General features: G+C 37.8%; 1 protein-coding gene across 3 annotated transcripts in view; it reads left to right on the forward strand.

Annotated features, from left to right (window-relative positions):
* The window catches only part of adarb1b (adenosine deaminase RNA specific B1b), a 106,921-nt gene that overhangs the window by 75,123 nt on the left and 16,635 nt on the right, over positions 1-15,163 (forward strand). For all 3 annotated transcript variants that reach the window (XM_056754783.1, XM_056754784.1, XM_056754785.1), the window contains one exon: positions 13,144-13,221. In XM_056754783.1, the coding sequence (XP_056610761.1) occupies positions 13,194-13,221 (28 nt within the window). In that variant the 5' untranslated portion in view covers positions 13,144-13,193. The remainder of the gene's footprint in view (positions 1-13,143; positions 13,222-15,163) is intronic.

Here is a 15,163-nt window from a genome sequence, read left to right on the forward strand (position 1 = left end):
TGGCTTATTTTTGAATGCTCTTTCAGGTTACGGGCAATACTTGAGACCAGTTGTTTGGCATGTGCCTGCATGTAGCACTAATTATAGTGCCATCCGTGATGGAGTTCACTGGAAGCTTCACCTATCTAATAGCAGAACTCATCAATCCATACAACCCCTAGAGTCCTGACCGTCACAAACCTGACATTGTCCGTGTCCAAATTAGCTTTAGTAACCCAAGCAGAGAATCTGTTCAGTTTGAATAATGTGTCTTATGCAGTCATGTCATATATAGCCTCTCTAATGGGTCTCTGATGACATGTGGAGGAGTTTTCTGCCCAGCCAGCACACTGAAGGAAATGAGGCTTTTCTGATGGACTGAACGAATCTCATGATGGTGTTTCTGAGGAAGATCGCCCTTCCTCTCCTCATTGTCCTACGCTGTACTGTATGAACGCAGCAGTTTCACCGTTTCTAAGATAATATTTTTTAAGGTTCTATCTCTTAAATTCTATCATCAAAGGCTCATAACATTTTGCTTGGCTGGTAACAAAAGTGGTCCACTAATATCAGTTTAAAATGTATAAACATCTTTCTTTCTCTCATCATTACCTACCTTATCCAGTATGTATCCTTTATAGCCATAAGCAAGCATAGTGGTTTTACTATTCATTTGTTTTAATAGTTAATGTATTTCTTTCCTTAAGCAAACTGTCATTTTTCTTTGACCTTTATCTTCTCTTTGTTCAGTTTTTTCCTTCTTCTGTTTCTTGTTTCCTTTGTTCTTCGATTTGTTTGTTTTGTTCTCCCTGAGCTTTTGTTTTTCTGTTTCCTCCTTCTGTTATTTGTTATTTGATTGTTCTTTTCTGTTTACGTTCAGCGGTTAGTATCCGTCTCTTTCTTTTTCGTTCATCAGAGGGGCTGATGGGAAGCAGGTGGGTCTGGGTTGTCACCACCAGCACATGTTTCTTTTTCTCCCTCCGTTGGTTCAGTCGCTCAGCGCTCCCACCGTCCATCAACCGTTACCTTCAGACCTGTTAATAACACAGCCAGCCACCGGGTGTAAAATTCAGCGGCTAATCCAATACACACATACACACACATGCCGCCTTCTCCTGTGGATATTGGAGTAACTGACCTGGCCTTGAATTAGGGCTACAGCGATAGTCATCTGTTATGAGCAGCGAGACCGCTGAGGCGAGGAGAATAGGCAGAGAGAGAGTCAGAAAGAAGATGATACATCGTGCTGAGACCAGCAAACTTTCCCGGCTGGCTAGTGTAGCTTGGGAAAGCTGGGGATTAAACAGAAACAGAACACTTCTTGCACAGCAGGTTATAAACTCCAGGGTTTAATCTGTGCTCATAACCGAGATTTGAAGCAATTTGTCATGCTTCAGGGTGCTATATCAATTCTCACAGCATAATGCGGGGGGTCAGGGGTCATCAAGTTTGGGTTCAATTACTGACTAGTCATTTATTAAAGTTTTTTGTGGATGTGCTTTAATAAGGCTGGGTTTATGCAAAATATGCATCCGTTTAAAAGTTAAGGTTTAATTATGTGAAATGTTTCATTACAATATAAATCTTTTAATCTGAAGGTATATGCTTAAATGTATGTTTTGTCGAACCTAATTTTCATAGTTTTGATACATTTACTTTTATTTTAAATAAAAAAAATGTAAAAAAGTAAATTAAAAAATGTGGAAAAAATTAGTTACTTAAAGTTATAATTGATAATCTACATTTTTTAAGTCTTAGGGGATAATTGACTGCTAGAGATTGAATTAATGGATTTTCAATCAGAATCAAGTATTCAGACTATCCTAATATTCATGCTTAAATCTTTTTACATTCATATGGTGTCATATGGTCAAAATTAAGAGTCTTAAGAGTCTGAGTGTTCCAAATAGGGATGCACCGATATGTACATTTACATATGCCGATGAGCGATATTTATTTTAACATTGAATGCCGATAACCGATATACAGTACCTAAATATTAATATAAAGACAGAGAAAAAAGACTTTTATTTGAAAACATTCACTCCATAAATCAACGTAGCCATTAGTTCCATCCTCAAAATCATGTACCAAGCCTACTTTACGATTCTTTAACCTTCAAACTTTTCTGGTATATTTTTTATTTAATAAACAAATTATAGATGTTCTTCCCGAGTTACCCTGAAAATGTTTCTTCATAGCCACATGTCTATCAGGTCTCGAGACAGAAAGCCTTCAGAGCAGTCTGATTCAAACGATATGCTTTTTTTCCTATAATTTACACAATTATTACTACTGTATCTATACTATACCAGCTGAAGTATCTTGATACCAAGTAGTATCACGATACTGTGCCACGTTCATTCAAATCTATACAAAAAACACAGAATTTAATGAAACATTTTGTTTTTACTATAGTAAACTGTATTATACTTTGCACTACATTTAGTCATTTGGCAGACGCTTTTATCCAAAGCGACTTACAGTGCACTTATTACAGGGACAATCCCCCTGGAGCAACATGGAGTAAAGTGTCTTGCTCAAGGACACACTGGTAAACTAGAATATGCACTAGAATATGTTGTTGTATTAACTGTAGTAATTGGATAAGTAGCCAATACTGTAGTATACTTCAATATTCACTATGGTCAGACTCAAAAACACTAGTGTCTACGAGTTTTAGTAGTTTACTGTAGTAAATCCTAAAGTACACAAGATACATTTTTACTTTCTATCTAGCAGGTCAGAGAGACATTTGCATCGCAAGTTAACAGCAATTAGTGGCAAGCGATCTGCGCTCTCTTTCTCACTCTCTCTATCTCTCTATCTCTCTCTCTCTCTCTCTCTCTCTCTCTCTCTCTCTCTCTCTATCTATCTCTCTCTCTCTCTCTCTCTCTCTATCTCTATCTCTCACTCTTTCTCTCACTCTGCCTCTCTCTCACTTTCTCTCTCTATCTCTCTATATCTCTTTCTCTATATCTCTCTATCTCTCTCTATCTCTCTATATCTCTTTCTCTATATCTCTATATCTCTCTCTCTCCATCTATCTCTCTCTATCTCTAACTCTTTCTCTGTCTATCTATCTCTCTCTATCTCTCTATATCTCTTTCTCTCTCTCTAACTCTTTCTCTAACTCTTTCTCTCTCTCTCTCTATATATCTCTCTATATCTCTTTCTCTATATCTCTCTATCTCTCTCTCTCCATCTATCTCTCTCTATCTCTATCTCTCTATATCTCTTTCTCTATATTTCTCTATCTCTCTCTCACTCTTTCTCTAACTCTTTCTCTCACTTACTCTCTCTCTCTCTATCTCTCTCTATATCTCTTTCTCTATATCTCTCTTTCTCTATTATCTCTCTCTCTCTCTCTCTCTCTCTCTCACTCTCTCGATCTGTAATGTATAATTACATGTATGAACCTCTGTGTGGTTTTTATCTTTGCTTTGGTCTCCTTGTGGTACACTGTCAGCTGCAGTTCTATATACGACAGCAGTCTCATTTATCAAGCAGGAGATATTAGGAATCACTTTATCAAAGTGTCTCGTCTCTGGCTATTTCGCAGGAACTCCTAATGTGCCCACGGTCTAAAAACCCTGTAATTTACTGCGAGGAAAAAATGAATGTTGGCAGACTAATTCAAATCTGTTATTGGTCATTAAAGCGCTGAAATTCAATAATAGAGCTAGATGTTGTCAGTGCCGCACGTTACCATGGTGCCAGCCGAATGGGGGTTGGCTGTTCGCAGGGTGCTCAGAGGTGGCTGCGCACATCTTCCAAGCATGCCCGCCCCATCAGTTCTAATCAGGCAGAGCGACAGCCTGCCCCGTCCGCCGGGACCCTCTCCATTAGGTGCTCGGCCGTTCGGCGTCCACCGTACGTGTAGCACATTAAGTTTGCTGTATGGGTACTGAGACCAGAATTCACATTTCTGGGAAGACCGGACAGCTTGTGCCATATGAGAACACATACTAGAACAGAAGCCGTTATTTTACAACATGCATCATTTAAAAGTTTTGCAAAACAGTGTCTGTGAGTCACTGAGCAGTTTCAAACATCATTATTTGCTGATTACAGTATAATAGTTATCTCATCTTTTGCATAATTGTAGACATATTTATACCCAAGTTACCATTACCTTTAATATATATTTTATACATATTTTTGCATTTATCTTTTCCACATTTTGCACATAACAAAAGTGAGCTAGACAGAGGGAAGAAAATATAAATCAGAAATATAGATCTGGGGTTGTAATGGAGGTGAATGCTTCTCCATTTAGGGAAGGGCCCTCATTTCTTGACTGACTGTGGATCTATCCATCTATGTTAGGCCACACAGGGGCTGCCATGATGGTTTGGGCTTATTTCATATATCTCTCCATTAACACACTCTATTCATCTATGTCCACTGTCTCTTTGTCTTCTACTTAAATTTATATAATAATAACAATAAATTTTTTTAAATAAATAAATCTCCAGTCTCTCTGGAAAGCAGCATCATTCAAAGAAACTCTTCACATCATATGGTTGAGAAACATTCAGTAACATAAATTGCATTTTATTGCATCACATTTAAAAGGATTTACTCTGATTCCTTTTTGACGTTGTTTTCTTGAATTCAAGTTCCAGACGACTTAGGAGCAACACGTTTTTTGCCACGTGGACAAAAAAGTACTTGTGTTTGGAACCTAGTAAATTGTTTCAGGAGTCAGATTATGAACTTTCCTGCACGAATCTGAACGCAAAGGTCTCCCTGTAAGTTTAGCTAATATAGTTCATAAATCCATTGCTCAGCACAGACTAAAGCAACATTCAGCAGCATTGGGCTGTATTTTTTCATTCTTGATGGAGGTCAGAATTGAAGGGGGATCAGAGGAATGAAAGAATCTAGAGGCATCTGTTAAATCTTGAGAGTTGGGCTGTGAGCTGTCAGCTGTGTGGCGGTCACTCGACCTTGGAATGATAGACTCTCGAAGGGCAGCCATTTATTCCCCTTGCTGCGATGCCCCGGCTTTCATAGCCACACACGAAGTTGATTTATACCTGACCGCACATTTGAGGTGGGGGTGGAGATGTATTAGTTGAAGGGCTTGGCTGCATGGAATATTTTAAGAATACAGTTTGTCGTGGGTTTGTTCATCTATGTAGAAATGTACAAATCTGTTTTTGAAGGTGTTTTTTAGGTTTAAGCAACAGTGCAGGTTGGTGAAATAATGCAGAATGGTGCTATTTTATGATGCTGTTTTAAGGTCCCTGGGAACCGAAAGTTGTCAATGTTTTTAATTCTGTATGTTGACGCGAATGAGTGCAATGGAATTTCTAATGAGAAATATAATGGGCATGGCTTTCTTCTTTCTCTTTGTTTTGTTCTGCATTTTTTAATGGAACAGTCAGCAGACTGACAGTTGAAGGGGAGGAGATAACAGATGCTCCGCCAAATCCTTCTTACATATGTCATTAAAGATGGATCGTCATTACAGGAAGAAAGTGCATTTACAGATTTGAAATTAATAAATCGAGGGCACTCACATTTTAAAAAGAGAATGACCCACATAGATGAACTATTCACAAAAAACGCAGCAATATTTCATTAAAAAAATGAGAATTGTCATTTTTTATTTCACTGGGACTTTAAATGACTTTGTTACTCCGATCTTTGTTTGTAAGAGACGTTTTCTGTTCATCTGCGTGTGAAGATTTTTGCTGTTTGTTTGTGTCTGCATGTTGGGTCTGCAGGTGTTGAAGGTGATCCACCCCACTTTTCACATCTCCGCTCACCTCTCTCTTCTCCGTGAAAAGCAATCTCACGTAAAACCATCAAATAAAAAATTCATCCCCGCCCAGCCATTCTTTCAACTCCGCCGCCATGTGATGAACAGTCAGCTGTCAAATATTAAATCCACTAACACAATAAAAGAATCTCAGCCTTCAGCTCTGGCCCCAGGAAATCAGCTTCTCAGAACCAGAATCAGAAATCCGCTGCTTGGAAAATCTTCACACTGACTGAACTCTGAATACTTCAACAGCAGAACTTCATAGCGGGAGAATTTTAATTAAAACCTTTTGCATCTAAAGAGAGAGGCTGTGTCTGAAGCCTGGGGCGGCTGCCTGGTCAGTCAATGAATAAACAAACAGTGTTTATGTATGAAGGTCTTCTTCTAAGAGAACTAGCTTCAGACGGACTTCCAAGGAAACCGTAATGCCAAATCTGATGATGTAGAACAGAGGTATTTCATTAAAGTTTCAGGAAGTCCAGCCTTAAAATGTTCTTCCTCGCAAGGGTACAAACGGCATCATTTACACTGCGTATTCAATTTCATACAGCATATTGTTAATGTTTAGGACATAGGTTCCTTGTATCTGCATCTGATGATCTCAAAGAGGATCCTGAAAGCGTGTGTATTATAATAAATCTCCCATGCTAATTTGAAGGCGAATTTAATGCGCATTATAAAGAAATGTACTTCTCTCCTCTGAGGTTTGTGTGAGGTGTACAGAACCTGAGATGTGATGTCATGTGTTTAGGTTTTGTGACCGTGTCTCTGTCCGTGGTGCTGAAATCTCTGGTCTTGGTGTAGGTCTGCATTCCATCACCTGCTGACATATGTTGGGCTTTAGGCCACCCTGCCCCGCAGCACTCTATTAGAGCGCAGTAATTGGCGTTCAGGCAGGCGGAGAGAGGAAGCTCATATCAGCAGTGCTATTATTAAATTTATTTGGAGAGCTGAATTCATTTGTCCTGAGGGCTGCTGTTTGGCTCGAGCTGACAGAGGACCGTACACTTTCAAAAAGGTGGAATATATAATAATAATAAAGCCGCCCATTTTGAGGCATTAAAGGCATAATTCACTCAACAAAAAAATTGTCATCACTTATTTACCTTAATGTTGTATAAAATATGACTTTGTTCAGTGGAACACTAAAGATATTTTGAGAAATGTGTCTTTACAAAACAAAAAGTCAATGGGGTCCAGTGTTGGTTTGACTACCGACATCCTTCCAAATATCTTTTTTTGTTTTGTGTTGACGAGAAGGTCATACTGGTTTTAAATAACGAAATAATTTGTTCATTTTCGGGCAAACTATTCCAGTAATCCGCTGTAAAAAGTGCAGTACTTTTGAGTTTACAAGCTCCCTATTGTAGTTTTTAATGTCGTGTCTTTCATATTGGCTTTGGAGAAGCTTTATTTGTCCGTTTGATATTTTACACAATGACTGATGACGGCAATACTGTGAGTGTTTATTATAGCTGAGCTTGTCGGAATTAAGCGTTTTGCACACAAAACGAGTGCCTAATGTTTCAGCATAAAATATATAAAGATGTACATTTTCTGTAGTCTGAATCTTATAACAAAGTTTGAGGAAAATACAGTTGTAAAACAAAGCAATGCTCTATACCTTAACAGATCCACAAGTTTTTTTTTTAAGCACTTTACTCTTGAATGACATGTACTCCTGAATTAGTCACAATTTGAGTTTATGTGGAGTGGAAATGCTTGTGGTTTTCTGTAAATATGGGACCATCGTGCTCTATTTTCTTCACTTTTTGTTCACCCAAACAGCGTGACACATGACAGCTGTAGTTAAAGGCATGAAAGAATGTTCTGGACCAGAGCGCTGGGGGCGTGTCATCCTTCACCCGTCCATCAATACCAGTCACAGACCACTCTGACAAAATTACACAGTGGGCTTCCAGCTCGTGGTGAATGGCCTTACCTGGAGAAATCTCACTCCAGCTTGCTCTTCTGTAGATGTAATGTTGACACCGTATGAATGTCTTTGTCCTGTAAGACTCTCGCTCAGAGATTCAGACCCCTGTCAACTCGTCGAAAACAAGTCTTCATTTGAATAAGAGATGGCTGATGCTATTATAATCTTATTTCAGAACGAATGGCCCTTTTCGTTTGCTTTCTCATCAGAAGCTGCCCATGACTTAAGAAATGTGCTTTTTCTCTGAAATCAGTCCGCTCTCTGACAAACCAAATTACAGGATGAGAATTGAGAGAGAGGTTTGCTAAAAGTCTAATCTCTGAGGAAATGATCTCTTATCATGGCTTAAACTACATAATCCTCTCCTTCGTGTCATTTTTATTCTTGTGGTTGAATTCATAATATGTATCGTTTCAAAGCAGTTCCACCGTAATTTATGTTCTAAGCTTCCAGCAAAAAAGAAGTTTAGATGGTGGGAGAAAAAAACCTTGATAGTCACAATGAGTGTAACTACAATTCACACCTGTGTAAGATTAAATGTCCGATTTCATTTTGGAACAGATTTCAACAGGTTACATACAACCACAGAAAAAAAACTATGAGACCGTTTCAAAAGAATTTTCAGTTTTTCTGAATTCACGATTTCTAGATCAAACGAACAGTTTTGTTTCATTCTGTGAACTACCAACAATATTTTCCAAATTTCCAATAAAATATTGTTTCTATTTGCATTTATTTGCAGAATTTGACATTTATTGTAAATAGCTTATCAATGTGGGTCAATATCTTTTTAAAATTCATATGCAAATTTTAAAATTCAAATTGCAGTGGAAAAAAAGGCACGGCCCACTATTTTTTAATCATTCGAAATTTCGTCTCAATTGGAAATGTGTCCGAATACGGAAGTATAGACGATCGCTATTTCCGGTTCACGGTGACTTAAACAATCCAACAGTAATATTTTGACATGTATTTAAAATATAAGTTCAAAATTTATTTTTTATGCGATAACCTTGATTTGTATCACAGTTTTCATGTGTCTTGTCATGCTTGTCAGTCTTTCACATGGCTGTTGGATGACCACTTCTGAGGTTTGATTTTGTTGAAATTCAACAGACACTGGACTTGTCTTCAAATTTATTCCGCGCATAAAACACAAATGAGCAGCACAATTTAAAAATGGCATTAAGATGCCTCATGTATTTTTATTTTTTTGTTCAAAAATATATTTTAGAAAATTCTTTGCACAATGCAATTTTATCTATTTTTCTTCCTAACAATTATTTTCAGTAGTATTCACCTAAGGGTTCACGTTAAAAGATAGTTCCAATAGTTCTGTCATCCTTTTCAGGCTCATATCCATCTATTTAAGAATGACCCACAACTGTTTAATAAATCTCAAGCTTGTTTTACATCATAAATGCTGTCAGTGTGAAAACTGCGTGGCGGCATGTTGCTGACATCAAGATGATCGGTGTCTCTTCCATACAGCTACATCGAACAAATGATCTACAGATCAGAAAGTGCTCAAATAGCTTTTTTCCACAGTCCTGCACTTTTCACAAGCCAGATCAGCTTTTTTATTAGTTTTTCAGTTTTATATTCTAGTTTCATGTTGTACTGCACTTTCTCGGTTTTTCTTTTTAATTGCAGAAAATGTTGCTTTGGCAGTGTCTTGGTATTAAGAAAAACCTGCTAGCTGTCTAACCCACATGCGGAAAGAGCTGGTGGTGGGTCTGTATTTGAGCGGTGTGTTCGAGCAGTAAAATTAATGAACTGGTGTGCGTCCAGCCGCTGGTTAAACTGTGCCTGGATGGTGTGCAGTCAGACGCATGGATCTGACACAGCTGTGCAAACAGAAAGCTCTGTGACCTGTAAAAAACTGGTCAAATGTAAAACAAATGCCAGACTCTAATGTCCAGAGACATTGGCACTTCCGATTTTTTGGAACGCTCTGTGACCGGGTTTTTGTGTCCAGTATTTTTGGACAGTCCAAGGCCAGGGCGATGCTTGTGGGCTGAGATAATGAAAATCATAACCCGAAGAATCCGACATCCTCCGCTCACCTGTGCTTCATATGTGCTTCATATGCAGACTACAAATACCGGAGGGCCTATCTGCCTTGTCTTTACCTCCCTTTGTAGATTGAAGCTGATCTCGGTGCTGTTTATGGATTCATGCGGGAAATGAGAACAGCAGATGAAGCGAAATCAAAAAAGACAGACACAAAACGAGTCTCCGACCCGCTCATTACAGCGCACACCATTAGCGGTCCAGCGTGAGGAGAATAAAGAGGGGTGGGGGGAATTAAGGGTCCGTTTGACACCCGGTGAAGTTTTGGCTCCTCTCAGACAAATGCTCCTTCCAAAACACCACTTCCTTGACTCTTTTCAATTTTCTTATGGCATATTAATCTTTAATAGGGTAATAATTGTGGTAGCATATTTGATGTCACCCACCATTAGACCAGATTAATTAGGCCATTTAGTTTAGTTTAAGAAAGTGTCGCCTGTGAAGAATGAGACGGAGAAAAAGCACAGAGCTATGATCGGCTGCTTTAGGTATTTTTTTTAGGCTTTCGTGGGCTTCTGGAGAAGTGCGTGAGGTTTAGTATCGAGGAGTGGAAGTGCTGTTTTTTGTGACAAGTTCACAATTTATACATATATTTTGCATATACACTAGATGTATGAGTTTATTAATTTGAATTGCATTTAAAAAACATTTTTTGCGTTAATATCATTTTTTTAATCTTGATGATTTTTAAGAGCCTTAAAGCCATAATGTAGTTAATTTTTGAAGGTGTGTTTTGGTAAACAACTATTAGCCCTAAAGTATTAATACGTCAAATATTTTGTCCACTATATATGTGCTGTGTTACCAAAGCAGGATTTAGTTTTTTAATTTTGATTTATTGTTTATTTGGTTTTTGTTGAAGTGGCTAACTCTGAAAGTTTCTGCATACCTCATATTAATCTTGAGTACTTACAGAATAGTTTCGCACCCTTCCAATATCTGTTGTGTCTTTAGTTTGATCACATTTGTAAAAGACAGATACAGCTGTACGATTATTTCCAAAAACATACTACGTATGTAGCACGTGCGCGCCCGTTGCCAACAAAAAACGGACATATGACTCTGTTTCATTTCCGTATTTGGTTCATGTCCTACATCATTTAGCACTGGGAACGCTCCATGTATCAGTTTCAAAGGATCTCCAAATCCAGGGTTATATCCACCGCTTATCTAACATTTATGCATTTGGGAGACGATTTACTCTTGTGCATTACCATAATGATAACCATCCATTCATTCTCTTCAGTTTAATGCAGATGGACTGAATCAGCCTCGGGCAGTGTGACCCAGCTCATGTCTCCAGTGCAGGACAGAATTAGACGGATTGTCTTTGATATCCCCTTGGTCAGTGCTGTGCATTATTTGGCCTATTTGGAATGAACTGGCATCCATAGCCGTCCTTGGGCATGGTGGGTTTGTCATTCAGAGGTGGTTGGACCTCTCCGGACAACTGAGAGCTCCACTGGTGCTGCTAAAATCAAACTCATGTGTTTCTAAGGTTTCCAACCTTAAATCAAACCAAAGCTTTAGAGATTCTGCATAACACATTTATCCACATCTCTTAAAGCGATAGTTCACCCAAAATCGAAAATTCTATAATTGATTTACTCTGTCATTAGAAACCTGTATGATTTTCTTTCTACTGCAGAACACAAGTGATATTTTGAAGAATGTTGGCGAACAAACAAAATTGACCCCCACTGATCTTCTCCAAATATCTTCTTTTGTGTTTCACAGAATAAAGAGTGATATACAGGTTTTGAATGACAATAGGGTGAATAACTGAAAGATTTTTTTTAGAATAAATCTCAGTTTTTCTAAATGCTCCTACAAGTGTCTGTTTGACAACCATGCTGTTCTATTCTTTCTTTTCTTTTGGAAAACCTCTCGGCCTTTCATTTTGAAGTCAACACTTGCTATCATCCCTGTTTCTTTACAGTATGAGCTATTTTAATGCAGCGTTGAATTATGCTTTTGTGTTTGTGTCGCATTTTCTTCTCACCCAAAGCGGAATCTGTGTCGAGAGGGACTTAAGGCCTGTTGATGTCAATAACTGTATTTTTCCTCCAAGGCAGCTGAAGATGAGGTCTAATCGAATGGATATTAAAGTCACAATAGACTGCACCCGCTATTACGACCTGTCAAGCGCGGCTCTTTCTCTCAAAGATTAGTTTCTCCTGCTGAATATTTATACACTTAGTGTAGGCTTAACCTCGCAGTCAGTGCCGTTTGATTCCCGCGTCTAACCTCTCATCCGCTCTCTTCTGTCCTCTGGATTAATTAATTCATCTCGGTGCATGACACTGTTTTTACTGATACTTCATTCTGGTTCTTGCTGATGCGGGCATCTGTGTTTTTATGTGATTTAAGTACAGTACACTGAATACTGCTTGTTATATTTTCAGGAAATTCACAAATAAAATCAAAAACAGGACTCTAGTTACTTTATCACCATGGCATCATAAAATCTAAGTTTAATATTCCTGCTTAATTGTGTTTTTATATAAAAAAATTGTGTTGCATGCTCATTCAAGTGTTTTTGTAAGGTGGTTCTGAGTGGTTTTGAGTGTGTTGCTGGGATGTTCTTTTTGGTTGCTTACTTGTCCCTTAATTGGACTTGGTCCTGTTTTCAGTTTTCAAATGACGTTCTTTTTAAACTTCACCATTTAAGACTCAATGACATGATGTTCTTTATGAGTAATTATTTTGATCAAATAAAACTAAAACATTAATATTACAAAATAAATACAAATTCTACTTTACTGTGAACGCTCATCATTATTTCATTAATATTAAATAATTGTTGTTCACTTGAAATTTATTTTGATATATTTTTGAGCAACAATAATGTACTTTCTTGTGGTGTGTTGAAGTACTATTAGCCTTAAAGATTTTATATTTTAGAAGCTTGTGTCCACCAAATATTTGCTGTGTGCAGAACTTATGCATTGTGGTAAGTTTTTTGAAGTAAAAAACATAAATGCGTCCATCAATTACATAAATTTAAATGTATTTATTTATTTTAAAAACTAAATAGATAGCACAATAATATTATTTTAAATTATATTGGCTTTGGAGTTAATTTACTATCATGATGTTGTGTACTTAGGCTACAATATTGCCAAAGCATTAAACATAAATCAAACGTTAAAATGGAATTAAAATAAGGGGCTAAGAGGATACAATACAAACAAATATAAAATAATGAAGTACGTAAATAAATAAATAAAATATGTAATGTATATGTAAAGACTCCTACACCAGGCCACGTTGTGTGGGACTAGATACATGCCAAATTAATTATTATTCTATAAACAAACACCAGTAATGATGATCTCTATCTCTCTCTCTCTCTCTTTTGCTCTCTCTCTCTCTCTCTCAGGTGTGGCTGGGGCTCAGCAGGCACAGGGCCAGCCGAGGCATTTCTCCACCATGGATATAGATGAGGAGGAGAACATGAGTGAGTGATTATTCCTGAACCCCAGTCCCTTCCTTTCACAAACACCCATCACACTCCCCTTAACTAATGTGGCACTTTGAACAGTTCATGAACCTCCCCTCCACCTCCTCTGAGACCCTCACTCAAAAGAATCCCTCCCAATAGAGTCACATCACACAAATCTTTGAAAGACAACAAGATGTGTTGGTAGTAGTTCATAAAAAGATGTCCTTGATCGGGTCCGGTACTTTTTTTTAATCCAGACTAGCAATGTGAACCAGACAGTGACCATCATTTCAAATCTGGCTATGGGAGTTTCCCCTTCAAAGAAAATCTCAATTCACTGCCTTCACAATTGAACTTTATATGAAGATAAACTTCGCTGAAGTGATACGTAGACAGCCTTTCTTCCGTGTTTCTCTTTATTCAGCAGCGCAGTGAATAGAAATTCCACATTAATAGATTTCTGACGAGAGGAGTTGTTAACCCAGAGGAGATGTTGCGGTCTATTGTGCTGAATCCTGTGACAATAGAGAGCCTGTCATTCATTACAGGTGCAGAGCCAAGCAGACGGTTTCTTATTTAGATTTTCTGCTGATAAGTATATGTTGATATCCAAAAGCCGTCTGTTTCTGATAGAGAAGAATGCACTGGCAGCTTTAGACTTTAGGAGCAGGAAACTATAGGATTATGTGATGGGGTTTTGGAGGTTCTGCTGTAGATTTTCCATCAGAAGTTGTGAATATGAATTGTCAGATGTTAACTAAATGTATTTTATCTGTTTTAAAAGCAAGATTATATTTTGTCAGGCTATGCTGATGAATGGATTCTTAGCTGATGACTGAGAAAAAGTTAGAGAGATTCAGGGCTGTGTGTGTGTGTGTGTGTGTGTGTGTGTGTGTGTGTTTGTGCATGAGAGAGAGAGAGATGCGCATTCAAATGTGAGACACAAAAGGGCTTCTGGTTGTTCAGATCCTGTATTGTGTATCTCTCTCTCTCTCTCGCTCTTTCTCTCCCTCTCTCTCTCCCTCTCACTCTCCCTCTCTCTCTCCCTCTCTCTCTCTCTCTCTCTCCCTCTCTTTTTCATCTCCCTCTGACTCTTTCTTGTCTCTCTGACCCTACCCTCGGATCTCGATCACTCAGCTTTCTCTCCTCTCAGATATCTTCCTCTTTTCCTCCTCCTGCCCTGCACCTCCTCCCTCCCTCCTGTTACTCCTGCTGTTTACAGAGAGCTCTAACTGTGTCCCTCTCTGTTCATGGACGCTTTTCTCTCTGCCTGAGCACTGAAAGCAGTAACCTAGCGAGCTTTTGCTGAAGGATGTTATAAATGGAAATTTAGCCAAAGTTCCGTCAGCTTTGTCAACAGGACGTTATGATGTGTGTTTCAATACAAAACATATCTGACGCTAAAGGTTTAATGTTATTAAAACATGTCTAGGTCGTATTTCACCCCAAATCCAAAGAAAAGCTTACATGTTAGAATTGTAGTTTGTTTGATTAATGAAATTAATGATTTTTTTCCCTCTCTTGATTTTGAGGTGAAATATGACATGATTTTGGGAAATTCAGCTTAAAAAAATCTAAATGATTTATTTTCAGGATGAAAAAATTGAAATTTGCAACAAAAAACACATTTATGCTTAGCAGTAATTTATTTCATTGGTAAGAAGTTATGTTTTTGTTGTTTCAAGAAATACATTTTTACCAAATAATGACGAACGGTTAAAAAGTAATCACAATTGTTGGGCCCAAAAAACTTTCCATGTGATTTTTCCCTCTCATGTAAAAAAAATGCACTTTAAGTACGCTTCCATGATGTACTTCAATCACTGCATTGTTGCATATTGATGTTGTACTTATTATACTAAAAATATATACTTATATTTTACTTCTATTCATGGTGTCTCAAAATAGCACCGTTAAGAACACTTACAGTAGATCTTCTTTAATTTCTTTTAAAAAG

Source organism: Triplophysa dalaica, chromosome 8, assembly GCF_015846415.1.
Source record: "Triplophysa dalaica isolate WHDGS20190420 chromosome 8, ASM1584641v1, whole genome shotgun sequence".
Classification (NCBI taxonomy): domain Eukaryota; kingdom Metazoa; phylum Chordata; class Actinopteri; order Cypriniformes; family Nemacheilidae; genus Triplophysa; species Triplophysa dalaica.